Here is an 18,316-nt window from a genome sequence, read left to right on the forward strand (position 1 = left end):
GAGTGGGCCTGCTGAGGGTCCTGGTGTATGGGTCCATGTCCAACTCCTGCCTCTGGTGGGCAGGCCCCCATGGCCCCTCGGGACCCAAGGCGTTGCCCCCCTCCCCCGAAGCCCTGGGCATCTGCAGTCACGTGGCTCCCGCCCTGGTGTTCATGTCCCTCTCCTTTCAGATTCCTGAGGAGTCCCCTAATTTTGTGAGAGGCTGGCCTGCCACAGGCCCAGCGCTTCCCAGTGTCTTGTGGGAGAGGGTCTTCAGGTGACCCCTCCTTCTACTGTCTGGGAACATATGTCCAAGGCCAGTCAAACCAGAGAACACGGGGCCAGTGGTGCGCTGCCGTTGGTTCACACCACCTGCCGCTCCACCTGCGGGCTGACTACCTGCAGGCCGACCACCTGCCGGTCCACCTGCAGGCCAACCACCTGCCAGTCCACCTGCGGGCTGACCACATGCCGGTCCACCTGCAGGCCGACCACCTGCCGGTACACCTGCAGGCCAACCACCTGCTGGCCCATGTCATGTCCTGCGCGATGAAGAAAGGTGTCTGAGGGGCTGCGCACTGTGCCCTCGCCAGTGGGCTCCCCGCTCACCTTCCTGCATGCAGGCAGGCCTGACCGCCCTTCGCAGGCACTGCACACCGTGTATCTAATGAGCCGCCTGGCTGCGTGGTAACTGGAATGTCGGTCAGCAGGCAGGGGGCAGGTGAGTGGCTCTACATGCCAACCGCTGGCAGCACGGGGAAACCCGGGTGCACACTTTTGGACGAGGGTGACAGTGGCTGTTGGGGTGCAGGCTCTGGCTGCGTGAGCTGGAGCAGGAGGGCAGAGGGTGGCACCGTGTGATCCATGACCACTTCACCCCACATCTCGCAAACGCACGGGTGCGTCATTCCTGCAGTTGAGCTGAAAAAAAAGATGGAAAATGTCTTGGATAGTCTTCTCCCTATGTCTTCACCCTAAACAGTGAAAATGATTTTTGATGAATCGACTTTCTTCTCTCCTCTACTTCGAACTCCTCATCTCAAAGCAATTGGATGAGGCATGTTGGCCAGCGGCTCTCAGTGGCTGTGGCTGACCCTGGACCCTCGTTGTCCCTTTTCTCTGCGGGATGGCAGCTGTTTTGCTGCTGACAGGAAGACCTGGGGACACAGGCACGGGCTCCAGGCTCTTTGCCCTCTTAGCAAGTTTGGTTGGTGAAGAGAAGATACATTTTTGAGTCTTGTGTGAGCTGTTCCAGTATTGATGACATTTCTATCCTCCTATTCTTATCTTATTGCACATTAGGAATTAAAAAACAAAGTACTTGGCCTGGCTGGGTGGCTCAGTGGGTTGGAGCATCATGCCATACACTGAAAGGTTGTGGGCTCGAGTCCTGGTCAGGGCACATACCTGGGTTGTCGGTTTGATCCCCATTTGGGGCACGTACAGAGGCAATGGATTGATATTTCTTGCAGCAATGTTTCTCTATCCCTCTCCCTCTCTCTAAAATCAATAAACATATCCTCAGTGAGGATTAAAAATAATAACAAATAGAGAGAGAGGGAGGGAAGGAAGGAAGGAAGGAAGGAAGGAAGGAAGGAAGGAAGGAAGGAAGGAAGGGGAGAAGGAAGGAGAGAGGGGAGGGAGCGGGGGGAGGAGAAAGCACTGTGGTCCCATGAGCGCTGTTGGAATCCCTGCCCGTACTTTCTGCTGTGTGTGGACCTGGTGCTTGCCATCAGGCACGAGAGCGAGCTCCTGCCTCCGCCTCTCTCCTGGGCACCTCACACCACTCACTGAAATGCTTTCTTCTTCCTAAAAACATCCTTGGAAATCATAATGAGCACATCACAGGCACAGAACATAAAGGCTGTTCTAAGAAAAGATCTGGGCTTTGTAATGGGGAAGAAGCTGTCTGCGTTGCTAGGCAACCGTCCCTCCTCTTTCCTTGGCCTGAAAGGTCCCTGTGATAACCGTTGTCTCATCTTTCCGGCAAAAAGGTCTCCTCTGGGCCTCCTCCCTTATGTCGGATGGCAGTGAAGGTGTGGGGGGTCCGAGAGGGGCTGCTGCTGTGGCCGTGGCCTGGAATTGGCTGTTTGAATTTTGTAGGTGACCTTCAGCTGGGGAGGGTGGGGGTGGCATTTAACACATGAATTGGCTGTTGCACAACACGCAGAGGCTGTCACTGAACGCCTGCTGTGAAGCAAGCCAGGAGGAAAGGGCACTGCCGGCCACCCGATGCCAGCACTGGAGCTAACAGGAGCCCCATTTCTCCATCACAGCGCTGCCTGGTCCAGCAGCACCCACGGCCCTGGCGCCTGGGCGCCAGCGATGCTGTTCGCTAGGAGGGACCGTTTTCCCCCTAGAATTTGTTAGGTCTGGAGACCCCTCCAGGGTTGGTGCCTCAGGACCGTGGCCACGCTCCTCCTTCACATCCCTTTGTCCTGTCAACTCTCGGAAAGCCCAGCTTGGTTTGCAACTGACTTTTTTTTTTTTTTTTTTAAATATATTTTATTGACTTTTTACAGAGAGGAAGAGAGAGGGATAGAGAGTTAGTAGAAACATCGATGAGAGAGAGACATCGATCAGCTGCCTCCTGCACGCCCCCCACTGGGGATGTGCCCGCAACCCAGGTACATGCCCTTGACCGGAATCGAACCTGGGACCCTTCAGTCCGCAGGCCGACGCTCTATCCACTGAGCCAAACCGGTTTTGGCTTGCAACTGACTTTTATACATAAATGGAATTTCTAAGAAACTCTAGCTTCAAGTGTATTTCACATGTCAAATGGACATGGTGGAGGCCAAAATCCAAATTTTATTTCCTCACTTAATAAGGACTGTGTACTCATTTATATTAATAAAAGTTGCTGTAAAACAAGTACTTGCAAATGCATCTTTCCTATTTCCCAGTCATTTATAAAAAGGAGACAGAAACGGGGCATTAGCGGGTTAACCATCCTGATGTCTAGTCCATGTCAAAGTCTCAGAAATGCTCCCTCTCCTTGTGCAGGTCCACAGTAGTTTCTGTGCTGAAAGTTCACAAACGCAGCGATCCACAGGGAATGAGTGGCTTCATTGCCGCCAGGCATGGGTGCGACCTGGTGAGGATGGGATGAGGAGAGTGCAGTCCGTTTAGAATGATAGGTGGGCCCTGGCCGTGTGCTCAGTGGTTAGAGCGCACCGGACAGGCCAAGGTTGCAGGCTCGATCCCCGGTCAGGGCACATACCGGGAGCAACCAATGAGCGCGTGGATAAGTGGAGCAACAAATCCATGTCTCTCTTTCCTTTCCTCTTCTCTAAAATCAATTTTTAAAAATTAGAATGATTAGATTTATCTCTTCAATTTTTATGTGGTTTCTTCCCACTTTTCCACTGTTTCTCACTTATCTTTGAAGGAGAACAGATCATTGGTAGAAACAAGACACCTTACCTATAATGTCTTTTTGTTGTTGTTAATCCTCACCCGAGGAGACTTTTTCCATTGATTTTTAGAGATAGTGCAAAGGGAGGGAGGGAGGGAGGGAGGGAGGGAGGGAGGGAGGGAAAGAGAGAAAGAGAGAGAAACATTGATGTGAGAGAAACACATCAATTGGTTGCCTCCCGCACACACACCAGCCGGGCTGGGGATCAAATTTGCAACCCAGGTATGTGCCTTGACCGAAAATCAAACCTGAGGCCCTTCAGTGTGCTGGCCGGCGCTCTAACCACTGAGCACAGCAGCCGGGGCATCACCTGTAAAGTTTTGTTAGAGAAGCAGCTAGTTCAGGAGTTTGAGATGCCTTGGGTAGATATTTTAAACTTCTAAAAGGCAAAAATTAGTAGAACTAACATGAAATCTAGTTAATTTTTCTTCAGACATGTGTTCATTGAAGCAGCTACAGACTCACATTTAAAACCCGACATTGCCAATGGCGGTGGGTTTTTTGTCTGTGGACCAAGTCACAGAAGGAAGCGAGATACAGGAGGCGTGTGTGAGGCGGTGGCCTGGCCGAGCATGGCTCTCATTAGCACACGTCCCCTTAGTAACTGTGTAATTAACTTTGAGGAAGGCCTTGGAATTGCATTTTGAGATGTATCAAAGCTGACTTATGCTTCAGCCTTTCATGCCATTTACCATTAATGAAGCTGAGATGGAAGCCCGTCTGTAATTATTCCTCACTATTTGAATGACAAGCAAAGAATTTTATCAGCAGACTTTTAAATGAAAGGGGATTAGCAGCTAATGTGGAAATTGTTCAACTTCTTAATGAAAATAATTCTGAAGAAAATGTTTAGTGGAAAGAGAGGTTTGACGAAGCATTTGCCATTAAAATAGCCATTTTCTGAGTCTCCGTGTGACTCCGTCTGCGTTTGTCAGCGGGGTACAGACATCTCCGGAAGCAAATGAATATTTTACAGGATCCGAGCTGCTCGTGTGTCCCAGGAATGGATCGTGCAGTCTTCCCAAACAGCCGGGGAGGTGAGAGACTCGGAGCCGAAGCTGGAAAATTATAAATGTATGAGAACATTCTAGAAGAAATCACAGTTTGCTTATTAGCTTTGGGAGCTGCCTTTCACCCCTTCTGAGTGCTCATTTAATATTGTAGACAGTAAATGTCGTTAAAGAAAACGTGTTAAATGAAGCTCTGGATCCATTTGTCCAAAACGGTCCCATTTGCATCACTGCGGCAGCTCAGAGTCTCACCTGCATTTTCAGTGGCCCTGGCGTTACCTTAACCCTCGTGTCTGACACAGAGGACATGTGGCCACAGAGCTGCCGCCCGTCCTCAAGGCAGGGCCAGGGGCACACCCTGGATTCATTCAACAGACACTGCCACTTCGGGCGGGCTTTTTTGGAGCCTGAAAACACATCTCATGTTTATTTCTTCGTCCTGATTCTTCCCTTAGTTAAAGGTGTGGACCGAGTCCTAAGTTTACGGCCACTTCTGGTCAGAGCCCCACGGCACTGTGAACGGGAGAGAGGCAACATGCTGGTTTCTGGCAGCTCCGGAGCTTGGCCTGGAAGGAACGGCACTTCTAGGAGCATTGTGTGTGTGTGCCAGGCCCAGGCTGGGCTGGAGGTACTGCTGCTGCCCACCGCTGGACCCAGCTGGGCTGAGGGTCTTCCCGACGTCTGAGCCCCCACACACGGCATCCAAGGGGGTGCTATGCATGGTGCCGATATGCAGTTTTCATTCTTAGCAAGTCTGTTTTCTCAAGCCTCATCTCTGGTTGGCCTTGGCCCGAATGGGTCTTAGGACACTGAGCCCACCAGCTCCTGCAGTCACAGAACTATTCCAGGTTAATTGAGTTTAGGGTTAAGCTATTGGCTATTAATTTTTCTCTGGTATTTTGGGCAAATGTATCTTCTCTGAGATCCATGCATTGGCTAAGATGACAGAGATCGAATGTCCAGACATGCTGTCCACGTGACAAAGGTGCGAACTCTGTTGGCACTGGCGGTGGTCGGGTGTTTCTCAGGTGTGGATGCAGGCTTTTGACTTCAGGAGAGTTAAGGCTATGACTGAGAACTCGCCTCACTGTGGCTGTCTGAGGGATGAAGAGTTGAGACAATTACAGAATATTTTGCAAGCTAAAGGGGTGCAGAAATCAATAAGTATCAAGAAGAACAGGTGAGATCATGAAATAAGCTGAATCTACATTAAATAAATGAAAATCCCCTCATTTGCTCTGTTAGCCAATCCCAGCGGCTCTACCCATTTCTTCCCCTCACTCCATCCCCAGCCTCAGCCACTGGAATCCATATGGAAGGTCCCAGTTTGTGCATCAACCCGCCTGGAGCCAGTGACCTTTTAAAAGCATCTTATCATCATGTGCCTCTTACCTTAAACCTCTCCATGGCCTCCCTTTGCTGTTAAAGTAAATATCACCTTAAAGGCAATCAGACCTGGGTGGTGAGCACACAATAGAATATACAGATGTCATATCATAAAGCTGTACACCTGAAATTTATATAATGTTACTAACCAATATTACCCCAATAATTTATTTTTTAAAAAAACTTAAAGACCGCCGAAACCGGTTTGGCTCAGTGGATAGAGCGTCGGCCTGCGGACTGAAAGGTCCCAGGTTCGATTCCGGTCAAGGGCACGTACCTTGGTTGCAGGCACATCCCCAGTAGGGGGTGTGCAGGAGGCAGCTGATCGATGTTTCTCTCTCATCGATGTTTCTAGCTCTCTATCCCTCTCCTCTCTCTTCCTCTCTGTAAAAAATTAATAAAATATATTTTTAAAAAAACAAAACAAAACAAACAAACAAAAAAAAAACTTAAAGACCTAGCCTGTGTAGCTCACTGGTCAGAGCATTGGCCTGAGCACTGAAGGGTCTCGGGTTCAATTTCTGGTCGAAGGCACCTGTCTGGGTTGCAGGTTCAACCTCTGGGCCCGGTCAGGGCCCATGCAGGAGGCAACCAATCGATGTGTCTCTCTCACATCTATGTTTCTCTCTCTCTCTGCCCTCCCTCCCTTCCACTCTCTCTAAAAATCAATGGGGGAATGGGGAATATCCTTGGGTGAGGATTTTTTTTTAAAAAAAAATGTTCAAAATTCTCCCCAGCTGACAAGCTCCCTTCACTCCAGCAGCCTGGCTGTCTCTGTTTCTGGACCATGCGGAGTCCATTCCCACCCCGGGCCCTGGCCTTGCTGTCCTCACCCCAAGACTCCCCATGGTCCTTGCACTCCGAGCCCTTCCCCTCATCTTTCCTGATGAGCTCAGGAGCAGTCCCTTCTCCATCTCTGTCTACGTCTTTTCATGGGTGCTGCCATCTGGAGTTGTCTTTCTAAATTACGTTTATTTGCTTGTATGTGGTCTGTTCTCAGATAAAGAAATCAGACACAGGAACACACACAGCCCCTGATGCAAACAATATACTTAATAAAATTAGTTGAATGAATGAATAAATGACTAAAACCAACACGTGAGCAGGAATCTAAGATAACTTGCAACCCTTTTTTTATATATATACTAGAGGCCCGGTGCATGAAAATTCATGCACTGGAGGGGGGGGGGTCCCTCAGCCCGGCCTGCCCCCTCTCACAGTCCGGGAGCCCTCAGGGGCGGGAGGCAACGTGGCGATCAGGGAGAGGCGACGCCCCATCACACCTCTGCTGCTGCCACTGCTGTCAGCGCAAGCCTCAGCCGGCCCTGGGTGGCTGGGCAGCCAACATCCGAGGCTTACCTGCGTCTTGGGACAGCCCTGGGGGGCTGAGGGGACTGGGAGACTCCGGAGGCAGGCATGCTGGCAGGGCTGAGGGGACTGGGCGCCACCATCTTGTGGCTATGGGCACCACCATCTTTGAGGGTGGGGCAGCCAATTAGCATATTCCCTCCTTATTGGCTGTGGGGGCTGCTATCTTTGTGATGTGTGAGGGTCAATTAGCATATTCCCTCTTTATTAGATAGGATTTTTATTGATTTCAGAGAGGAAGGGAGAAAGAGATAGAAACATTAATGATGAGAGAGAATCACTGATGGGCTGCCTCCTGCATGCCTCCTACTGGGGATCGAGCCCATAATCCGGGCATGTGCCCTTGGCTGGAATCAAACTTGGGACCCTTCAGTCTGCAGGCTGAAGCTCTATCCACTAAGCCAAACCAGCCAGGATGATAACTTGCAACTCTTAAGTCTTCTACAATAAGAGGAGGGGTCCAGGATTTGCTCACACTATCAAGCAAACCTTTTCTGCCCTGAATTTAAGTATTAATAGTTGTAGGCTTATGGAAAATATGGTATAATTCTCTTCGTTATTTTGCATTGCTTGTAAGTATTCATCTTTGTATTTTACCTATGTTCACATAACCTTCATTGTCAAGATGTTACGTAAGATAATGAGGTGCGTACAGTTCACTGGAAGTCCTGAGGTCTTCAGGAATGGCCGCCCGGAGGCAGACATGCCCCTGTCACTGTCAACATCATCACTGTTGCTGAACAGCTGTTTCTTCATTTTCCTCAGGAGGCCTTTGTCTCCTGTCCTGCACACCCACTGAGCGTCACATCAGGCTTCTGTTTAGGAAGAGCAGGTGGTGAGGACAGAATTACTCACTTTTTCAAGTTATTCATTCACATGTTTCTGGAACAGAATATGTGCGTTATTGACGTTTTCCCCAGGTTCTAGCTGTGAGTCTGTGCTGGAACTCTGTTCCGTCATCCTGCTCCACTACACCAACTGTAGGGTCTGAGCCCCTCTGCCAGGGGCTGGACCTTCTTGGACACCAAATGGAGAAGCCATGAGAAGTTGTGGGTGTATAAGAGAGTCTTTATTGTAGAAGCCAGTGGCCACGTAGCCAATGCCAACAAGGAGCCTCTAGACAAAACAGTTCTTCAAAGCAGAGTCCCATACAGCAGGTAGCTGCACACCAGCCAGGTAACAATCCTTCTTTCCCACACAGCTACAGCAGCCTCTGTACCCACAGCAGCAGCTGCTGGTCAGTAATGCATCTTCTCCATAATGCAGCCCATACTGGCTGGTCAGTAACAACTTTATACGACTTAGACAAAGAGGCTTCTTTCCAAACAGTGGTCTCAGTCTTTGGGGTTGTAGAAGAGCACGCTTGCCCAGTGTACAGTGTGATAACTGTGGCCTTGCTGTGTGCCTGCAAGAGCAACTCAACCTTGGACACTCTGATTCAGATTCCCACACTCAGAGTGGCCTTGAGCCTCCGGCGTACTCTGAATAGGGTTCCCACAGTCTGTAAGACTGTGATTTCTGTCAGCTGCTAGAGCGCAGGTCATGGAAAGTCACAGCTCCTCTGCACTCCACTCGCTGAGATATGGGCTGGGCCGACCGCCACTGACCCAGGGACCTGCTCAGGGCTTGCCCGTCAGTTTTGGCTTCTTGTGACCCAGGACTCATCTAGGTAGGGCTCCCAAAACCCAAATTATAATAAATCCCATGAGCTAGGCTCCAGTCAGTAAAGTTCTACATCTTCCAGATTTAGTTTCACGACCTCCTGAGTCACCTGCACAAAGAACCTCCTCTCCCTGCCGCGTCGCACGTCCTCCACGGCCTGCCAGCAGAGTCTTGAGAAACGTTTTCTTTAGAGCTCCTGTGTGCTTCCTCAGTCCTCCCGTGTGTCGTATTTCTCAATTGCAAAAAGGGTTTTAAATAACACAGACAGTTCCGCGCCTCGTCAGCACCAGCATGGTGTGTCCCGCCCACGCTGTGCCTGGTTTCTGCCGTGGGCATTTGCTCACTCCCCTTCTCTGCCAGGACAGGTGTGAGGTGTTAGGTGTGGACTTTCTCTAAAGGCCCTAACACTTGAAAGTCTTTGAATCCACGTGGGCTCGGTGAGCCCGTTGGCTGCCAGGATCTGTAAGGGGACCCCAGCACCATGGTCTGGGGTGCCCACACCCTGTCCCCAGCATTCAGAGACAGGAGGGCGTTGGGTGTGGGGCTGACCAGGGACCCTGAAAGCTGATCTCAGGTGTTGACACCAGTAGATGCTGCCTGTGATGGCATGATCTCAGGGCAGACTTGGAAGCTCTGTCCACCCCGGAAATCACCTTCATTCGTCAGCAGCTTGCTTTCAGTCGTAGCGATTCCTCATCTCAAGCATGGTCTGAAACACCTCCTCTCAAAACAGTGATAAACAAAAGAAACACATGGAGAGGTGGGGACGTGCTGGGTCAACCCTGGTTCCATGTGGAGTGGGTGCCGATGCCGCGTGACGACGTGGTCACGTGTGGGCTGTGCCAGCACAAGTAGGAGTCTGAGCCTGTGGGGGACAGCATCTCCTGTAAGCAGGATGCGATGCTGAAACTGCACTTGGTATCACTTGTCACTATGTCTCCGAGGATGCGCGATGCCGTCACATCACACGCAGACGCCTCGCAGAGGCACCTCCATAGCAGGGCACTCCTGTGGCCGCCCCCTAAACTCTGCATTCCAGCTGCAGTCGGTGGGGGCTTTGGTGGGACTTCAGGTGCCACATTTCCTAGTGGCGGGTAAATGGCCCAGGACTGCAGTACATCAGGCACAGGACATGGGAGGGAATTTAGAAGGTTCCTTCTCTTTCTAGTGAAAAGCTGAGACCCACCACAACCACCATCCCTTCCACTTGTACTTTACATTCAAAAAGCGCACGCCCTGTGTCTGCTCAGTCAGCTAGCTTCACAAACATGCACGGTTCCCACTTTGTGGAGCAGTGAATGAAGGCGGAGAGAGTAGATGCTTTACCCCAAAGTACGCGGTGGAGACGTAGCCACGTGGGGACCAACCCTTTCGCTCTCTGCGTTGCCCTTCAGCATCAAGCACCTCCCTGCTTGTGAGGGCTGCTCCTGGCAGCACCGTGAGGGCTCCTGAGCAGCAGTGCCGTGGCCCTGGCGTGTGCCAGACCTCCCCAGGTGCTCCATAGAAACCGCTTTCCTGCTCTCGGGGGCTGACTATCGATCAGGAAACTGTACAGAAAACATTTACGCCAAATCAACCAATGTGGGCACGCCGCTTTTTAGAATGGCAACACACTTTTGCTCCCAAGGTCTGGATGCTGTAAAAGATACCATCCGTGCGGAAGCCAGTCGCCATGTCTGCCCAGGAGACTGTTTTCTGAAAAGTCATCCGGAGGCAAATTATCCTTGTCACCAGCGGCTGTTCATAGTCCTTCTGCCCAGATGGTCTGATCATGTGGGTGACGACGGGGCACTGGAAGCAGGAAGTGCTTGGGTTGGGTTAATAGCTCATAACATAGGGCTCATGAAAACTGACATTATCCTCAACAGACAAAAGAACAAAAATCTCAAAGAAACTCAAGCATCGTGGCCTGCTGTAAGAGCTGACCCATGCAATCTGAGGCCCACAGCACGTGCTGGTCCCTAACTTGGGAAACTCAGATTCCCAAACCTTGGGGTCTCCCCTGAGCGGTGTGAGCCGTGGCCTCTCGTGTCTGCGAGCCATGGCACCGAGGTCCCTGGCAGGAGTCAGGATTCAGGTGCAGCCCTTCCCACTCAACACCACAGCACCGGCGGGCACAGGTCCCCACTGGACTCCACAAATGTAAAAGCAGCAAGTTCTTCCCACCAAGACCCCTCTCAGAACCTCTGCCTGCCTGCTGGATGCGGGGAGTGTGGAGAGCAACTCACAAAGGTGAGAGGCAGGCTCCCCACGCCCCACATGGCAAGCAGCAGCAGCCGCATCCAGTTACCTGAGCTCCTCAGCTCGGCCAGCTAGCGCTGAGCACCCGCTCTGAGATTTGCATTCTCAGGATGTGGTGTGGGGTCACTCCTGCACCCGGCCGGCTCCTGCACCAGCACCCAGCCAGCTCCTGCACCAGCCGGCTTCTGTACCAGCACCCGGTGGGCTCCTGCACCCATCAGCACCTAGCTAGCTCCTGCACCTGGCCGGCCGGCTCCTGCCAGTACTGTTAACAGCACCCGCCATGTGCAACCCCCAGAGTAGGACCGTGCAGAGTGATGCACATTGGTCTAAACAAGTCCCCTAGCACCAGGAGTTCGCAGCCCATTGTGACAACAGGTTCTAGAAATGTCCAGCTCCTTAACGGTGACAGCACAGTTCCATCCCAGCGAGGAAGCCTTCCCCATGAGCAGGAGTTCACGGGACCCTGAGACGTGGGTTCAGACAGTGCCAGGTCCAACGCAGAGGGAGGAACAGACTTGGAGAAGAAGAGCACAGGAGAGATGACCTTCTGAACTCCGCTGCCCCTGCATTTACCAGCTGGCATTCGAATGTGGCCCTCCTGCTGGGCATGTCGGGTGCTGCTTGCATCACCCAGAAAGGAGGAGGCAGAGAGGAAACAAGGAAACCAAGCCTTGTGTTACTTTCCTGGGTGATTCTTCCAAATTTCAAAAGATCTGGAAGCAAATTCGTTTGGATGCTCATCATGGATATAAAATTGTTCTCTGTGATTCCAATTAGTTACAAAGTTCCAGGCTGCAATCATTCCACAATATTGATCACATGCTAAGTGAGCCCCATTCTCAAAACAAGTGACCCCCCAGAAGAGGAAGATCCTGACGCCCAAGGAGAATGTGACTAACCTAATGGAGATGAGGTTTTAAACAGTAAGTGTCTGGAGAGGAACCAAGACGATGGCATAGGCAAGTGCATCTCCCACAACCACATCAAAATTACAACTAAAATACAGAGCTACCATCATCCAGAACCCCACCTGAAAGCTGGCTGAATGGAAGTCCTACTAGAGAAGTAAAGAAGAAAGTGCATCGAGACTGGTAGGAGGGGTGGAGACAGGGAACGGGCTGGTCCAACACCCTTGCGGGGCGTGTTTTTTTTTTTTTGTGCATTGTGTGTTTTTAATTGAGAGGGATATTGTGGCTACAGAGGCTTCCTGTGGGAATCAAGGGGCCCCAGCCCCACACCAAACCCACAGCCCAGGGTTCCAGCGGCTGGGAAGAGAAGTCCCTTTAACTTTGGGCTGTAAAAACTAGTGGGGATTGTGGCTGAGTGACACAGAGGCTGCTGACACCCAGGCAGTTCCTTTTAAAGGGCCAGTGCACAAACTTATGTGGTCCCACTCCCTCTGAGCTCCAGTGCTGGGGCAATGACTTGGAGAGAGCCAGGGACATATGGGGAGGAACTGGACTGTCTAGCATCGGGGCAGGAACTAGGGGGCAGCTTTCTCCCAGACAAAAGTGCTGGTAGCGGTCATTGTTCTTGTTCTGTGACCTCCCCCATCACAGTGCTGACTAGTAGCCATATCTGAGTCTCCATCAGCCTGGCTCACACTCTTTGCTCAGCCCTGGTGATTCTTGAGACCGTGCCCCACCCAATTGCAGCTTCATCCAAACTGTTTGTAGCAGCTTTTCCATCTGAATGGCCTGTCCTGCCTCAGGCTTCAGACTTTCCTAAAATCTCCCAAACAAGCAGCAGCTGAGCTCAGTGTGCTACATACCTATCAATAAGAGGCCCAAGACCCCACACCAGCAGCAGCCTGCCTTTCTTCACCCTGGGCACTTCCAAACCCAACACAAGTAGCAGCCATCTGCAGATTGCTCTGTAGCTCCTGATGGGTGGCCCCAGGCAGTGGCTGACTTTGCACCTCCCAGAGCCAGTGCACCCAGTGAACAGCTTCAGACCATACCAGATTAGAACTCTACACGTCCACAAGCAACACACTCAAGAGACAGACTCAGTGAGCACCAAAGCCCCATAGAAGTAAGGCTTGCTCCAGAGGGGTGTCTCCTGCACAGCAGCTCTTCCACTGTAGTCACAGCTGGTCCTCATAGCCAATTGGCCTGGAGGTCAACTCCTCCCACTGACACCAACAGCAATCAGGGCTCAACTACAACAAGACTGTCCACACTCACACAGGGTGCACCTAGAGGGCCCAGCTCAGGTGACTGGCGAGGCTGAGCCACTGGTCCCTACAGAACACCTACTACACAAGGCCACTCTATCAAGTACAGAAGACAGAGCAGCTTTACCTAATACATAGAAACAAACACAGGGAAGCAGCCAAAATGCAGAGACAAAGAAACATGTCCCAAATGAAAGAACAGAAGAAATCTTCAGAAAAGGAACTAAATGAAATGGAAGCAAGCAAACTACTAGATACAGAGTTCAAAGCAATGGTTATAAGGATGCTCAAGGAACTTAATGAGAGCTTCAGGGGACTTAGTGAGACTTTCAAGATCTTAGTGATAATTTTAAGGATCTTAGTAAGAACATCAAAGTCGTGAAAAAGGACCAGTCAGAAATGGAGGATACACTAACTAAAATGAAGAATAATTTACAGGGAACCAACAGTAGAGTAGAGGATTCCAAGAATCAAATCAGTGATTTGTAATATGAGGAAGCAAAAAACATCCAACCAGAAGAGCAAAAAGAAAAAAGAATCCAAAAGTATGAAGATAGAGTAAGGAGCCTCTGGGACAACTTCAAGCAACATTCACATTATGGGGGTGCCTGAAGGAGAAGAGAGAGAGCAAGATAATGAAAACCTATTTGAAAAAAATAATGACAAAACTTCCCCTACCTGGTAATAGAAGTAGACAGGAAGCATGGAGAGTCCCAAACAAGAGGAACCCAAAGAGGACCACACCAAGACACATCATAATTGAAATGCCAAGGATTAAAGACAAAGAGAGAATCTTAAAAGCAGCAAAAGAAAAGCAGTTAATGACTTATAAGGAAGTGCCCAGATGATTGTCAGCTAATTTCTCAACATAAATTTTGCAAGCCAGAAGGGAGTGGCAAGAAATATTCAAAGCTATAAACAGCAAGGATCTACAACAAAGATTACTCTACCCAGCAAAGCTCTCACTTAGAATTGAAGGTCAGAAAGAGCTTCACAGACAAGAAAAAGCTAAAGGAGAGGGTAGGAGTGGCTGGAAGAGATCAATGGGCAGGGGGGAAGAGACATATTTAATACTTTAATCAATAAAGAATTTAAAAAAAGGAAAAGCTAAAGGAGTTCATCATCACCAAACCAGTATTATGTGAAATGTTGAAGGGTCTTTTTTAAGAAGAGAAGAAGGAGAAGGAGGAAGAGGAGCAGAATGAGGAAGAGGTGAAGGGAGAGAAGGGGGAGGAGAAGGAAGAAAGATAAAAAATATGAACACACACAAAAAAAGAAAAAATATGAACAATATGGCAATAAATACATATCTATCAACAATTGAATCTAAAAATCAAAATAAAGGAACAAGAAATCTAATGAACAAAACAAGGAATCTATATATATATAAAAGCCTAAGCGACCAGTCGACCAGTCACTATGACATGCACTGACCAACTTAGACAAAAAGAGAAACAGGTGATTGAGTCTATGAAAAATCACAAGTAGGTGGGGCTGCGCTGCAGTTCACATTGGTAGGCCAGGCCATCAGCCCAAATTCTGCCATTCCCCAGGCACTGCTCCAGAGGTGTGGCGCCCCCGACCCCCGTCAACCCCTCTGGCCATGTCCTCCCCCAGCAGCCAGGACCAACGGACAGAGGGAGGGAAAAAAGAGACCACAAACTCCATCCCTAGTGCCCGCCTCCTCCTATCAGACTGGAGCCACCCCAGGACTTGCAGAAAGGGGCGCAAAGTGGGCGGCCTTGCCACACAGCTACCACGACTCCCTGGTCCGCCCCGGGCATCCCTCAGGCACTCACTCCACTTCTCCAAGCCTCAATCTGCACCCCTAGTGAGGCCATGGGAGCTCCACCCTAAGGACCCACTTCTCCATAGCTGGGTGCGGCAGACCAGGAGATGCAAGGGGCGGTGGTAGAAGACAAGGGCAGATGCTCAGCTGACAAGAATGAGCAGGAGCGGCTCCTCCCCAGCCGCCTGCCGCTTCACGTATTACTATATCCCTCAGGGGATCTTGGATGCCGGTTTCAGCCTGATCCCCACAGGCAACATGGAGGGCCCCCACCGGTGCACGAATCCATGTACCAGGCCTCTAGTCAGATGAATAAAATAGAACCAGAGTCATGGAACCATGGAACAGATGACTGATGAATCTTGGGAGGGGGGGCAGCGGGAACAGGTTAACAAAGAACTTCTATGCATATATGCATTACCCATGGACACAGACAATAAGGTGGTAAAGGCCTAGGGCAGGGCGGGAACTGGGTGGAGGGGGGGGTAATGGGGGGAAAAGAGGGACATCTGTAATAATCTCAACAATAAAGATTTTAAAAACCAATAAAACAGTAAGTGGCTAGTGTGCTCAGTGGTTAGAGCAGTGGCCTGCTCACCAAAGGACCAAGGGTTCGATTCCTGCTCAAGGGCACATACCTGGGTTGCAGGTCCAATACCCGGCCCAGGTTGGGGCGTTGCAGGAAGCAACCAATCAATGTGTCTCTCTCATCAATGTTTCTCTCTCTCTCTCTCTTTGTCTCTCTCTCCCTCCCTCCCATCCACTCTCTCTAAAAAGAATCAATAAAAAAATTTCCTCAGGTGAGGGTTAACAAAAATAATAATAGCCCTAACCGGTTTGGTTCAGTGGATGGAGCATCGGCCTGGGGACTCAAGGGTCCCAGGTTCGATTCCAGTCAAGGGCATGTACCTTGGTTGCGGCACATGCCCAGTGGGGGGTGTGCAGGAGGCGGCTGATTGATGTTTCTCTCTCATCGATGTTTCTGGCTCCCTCTCCCTTCCTCTCTGTGAAGAATCAATAAAATATATTTAAAATAATAATAATAATAATAATAATAATAATAATAATAATAAATAAAATAATAGTAAGTGTCTGAGGTGGGGGTTTGTCGGTAAGGCAGATCAGATGGGTGGCGACAGGCATGTCCTGGTCAGACTTGAGAGAAGGAGGCTCACTGGCACTGACCTTGACCTTTGGACAGATTCATTAAGGAGGATCAGCATTCGGCACTGGGCCTCGAGTCTCAAATAACATTGCAGCATCGTATCTGTTCACACTAGTGGTTCTCTGAGAAAAAGAAAGTGGCTTTCACTGTGAACATTTACTGAGGCGCCTTCCCGGGCTGCAGTGTCGGCGGCTGGGTGAATCCTGGTTCTTTAGCCTTCCACGCGGTGTCCCCATGGGACATGAGCTGTTTTGTGCAGCGATATCCGTCCCTTCCCTGGCAGCATCCTCCTGTTTCCAAGCCCAGACCCTGCTCCCAAACCTCCCGACACCCCAGCCAGACCTCCAGAGCCCTTACCCTCTGCGCTACATTCCCCTGGCCCACACCTGCTCCCAGCCTCCCCTCCTGACCTCATAAGCCCTGTGCCCTTCAGCATGGCGCAGGGAGCCGTCCTGAGGCGTGAGCCCCATTCGCTGCCTCCCGGTTCCCGTCCAGCACCTGGTGGTTGATCAGACCTGTCTGCCCTGGCCTGGCTCTCCCAGTCCTGTCCTGACAGCGAGGGGGCTGTCTGCACAGCCCAGGCTCAGCATTGTCCATACCGACAGACCCCTCTGACCCAGCCAGGAGTGCGAGCTCCATGTCTGCCCGTGCGCCTGGCAGCCTGTCCTCCTGTCCTTCCGAAGGCCTGGAGGGTGGGGCCGCACCCTGATTGTGCACACAGGGGATGTGGGCCCTGGCGCCCCGTGTCCCGGCCCGCCCGCCCATGTCCTGCGCCCTGACGCTGGTTCCCATTGCAGGCCTACATGGAGGACCACCTGAGGAACAAGAACCGGCTGGAGAAGGAGTGGGAGGCGCTGTGCGCATACCAGGCAGAGCCCAACAGCTCGCTCGTGGCCCAGAGGGAGGAGAACGTGCCCAAGAACCGCTGCCCAGCGGTACTGGCCTGTACGTACCGCAGGGGCACCACCGGGAAGGGAGGGACGGGCTGAACCTCTGTCTTCATGGTCCCCCATGTCATTCTCATGGCTGGGAAGCCCCCCTTCCCCACCCCCACCATGCGCCCTCTCTGCGGCAGCCTGTCCCCCACTGTGAACAGCAGTGTGGACACCCCTTGAGGCTATCCCAGCCTAAAATCACAGAATCTGTGTCTGTCTTGGGGTTGGGCACAGTCCTAAAACCCCAATGGGGACAGAGGTGCCAGCTGCCTGCGCTGTCGGGCGGCTGTCATGGTACCGTGGAAAACTTGCTGCTACACCCCTCAGAGCCTCATCCTCTGCAGCTGGGAGCATGCGGTTGCCCTGGCAACGTGGCACTGTGAGGGTTGGAGGGGATGAGCGTGGTGCCGGCTGTGGGCACGGGGTGAACAGCCATCGCCAAGGCAGCATCCACTGTGGACCGCTACCTGGCCAGGAACCACTGACAGTGGAAAAGCAGAAAGAAAAGTCCAACCAACAGTTATTTATTAAGCACCTACTATGTGCCAGGGACTCATGACAGAGACACCAGTGGGCCACGCATGACCTCTGTCCTCAGGACCTGGATGGAGGGCAGTTGGGAAGAAGCAGATCTCAGGAGGTGCTCGCTGCAAGTCCCCGAGGTCAGGTGCAGGCTGGGCTGGCAGGTTTCGTGGGTGGGTGTTAGCCCAGAGCCTTTCCCGGGCACCCTTCCCTGTGGAACCCAGACACAGCGGCCGAGGGCGGTACCATTCCTTCCAGGCATTGCGCAGCCCTGCTGGGCAGGCTCAGGGCCAGCAGCAGTCCGGTCCTCGGCCACACAGGGACCAGGCCCAGCTGCGGCGATGCCCCCTCTGACCAGAGCTGGAGCCACCTTCTTCCTGGGACTTGGGAACTGGGAGTTGGAAAGGCCGCCATGCTGACCCGGCCGTCCACAGTCTGGGCGGCCCGCCTTGGGGCATGAGGAGCAGCCCTGCTGGTGGGTGGGAAGGGAGAGGGGGGGCAGCAAGTCCACATGGCTGGGTCGAGTGGATAAAGGGTCCCTGAGCAAAGGCGCATCCCTCCTCCGTTCACACAGCCACCTCCTCCGGCCTCAAGGGAAACCCATCAGGATTGACCTGCACCCTTCAGAGTGGGGACCTGGGGGGCATCTCTCAAATGCTGGC

General features: G+C 51.7%; 1 protein-coding gene across 1 annotated transcript in view; it reads left to right on the top strand.

Annotated features, from left to right (window-relative positions):
* PTPRN2 (protein tyrosine phosphatase receptor type N2) overlaps positions 1-18,316 on the top strand; it is a 458,587-nt gene that overhangs the window by 396,094 nt on the left and 44,177 nt on the right. The window contains exon 15 of the mRNA XM_080665141.1: positions 16,995-17,142. Within this exon, the coding sequence (XP_080521267.1) occupies positions 16,995-17,142 (148 nt within the window). The remainder of the gene's footprint in view (positions 1-16,994; positions 17,143-18,316) is intronic.

Source organism: Plecotus auritus, assembly GCF_963455305.1.
Source record: "Plecotus auritus genome assembly, chromosome: 4".
Lineage (NCBI taxonomy): Eukaryota > Metazoa > Chordata > Mammalia > Chiroptera > Vespertilionidae > Plecotus > Plecotus auritus.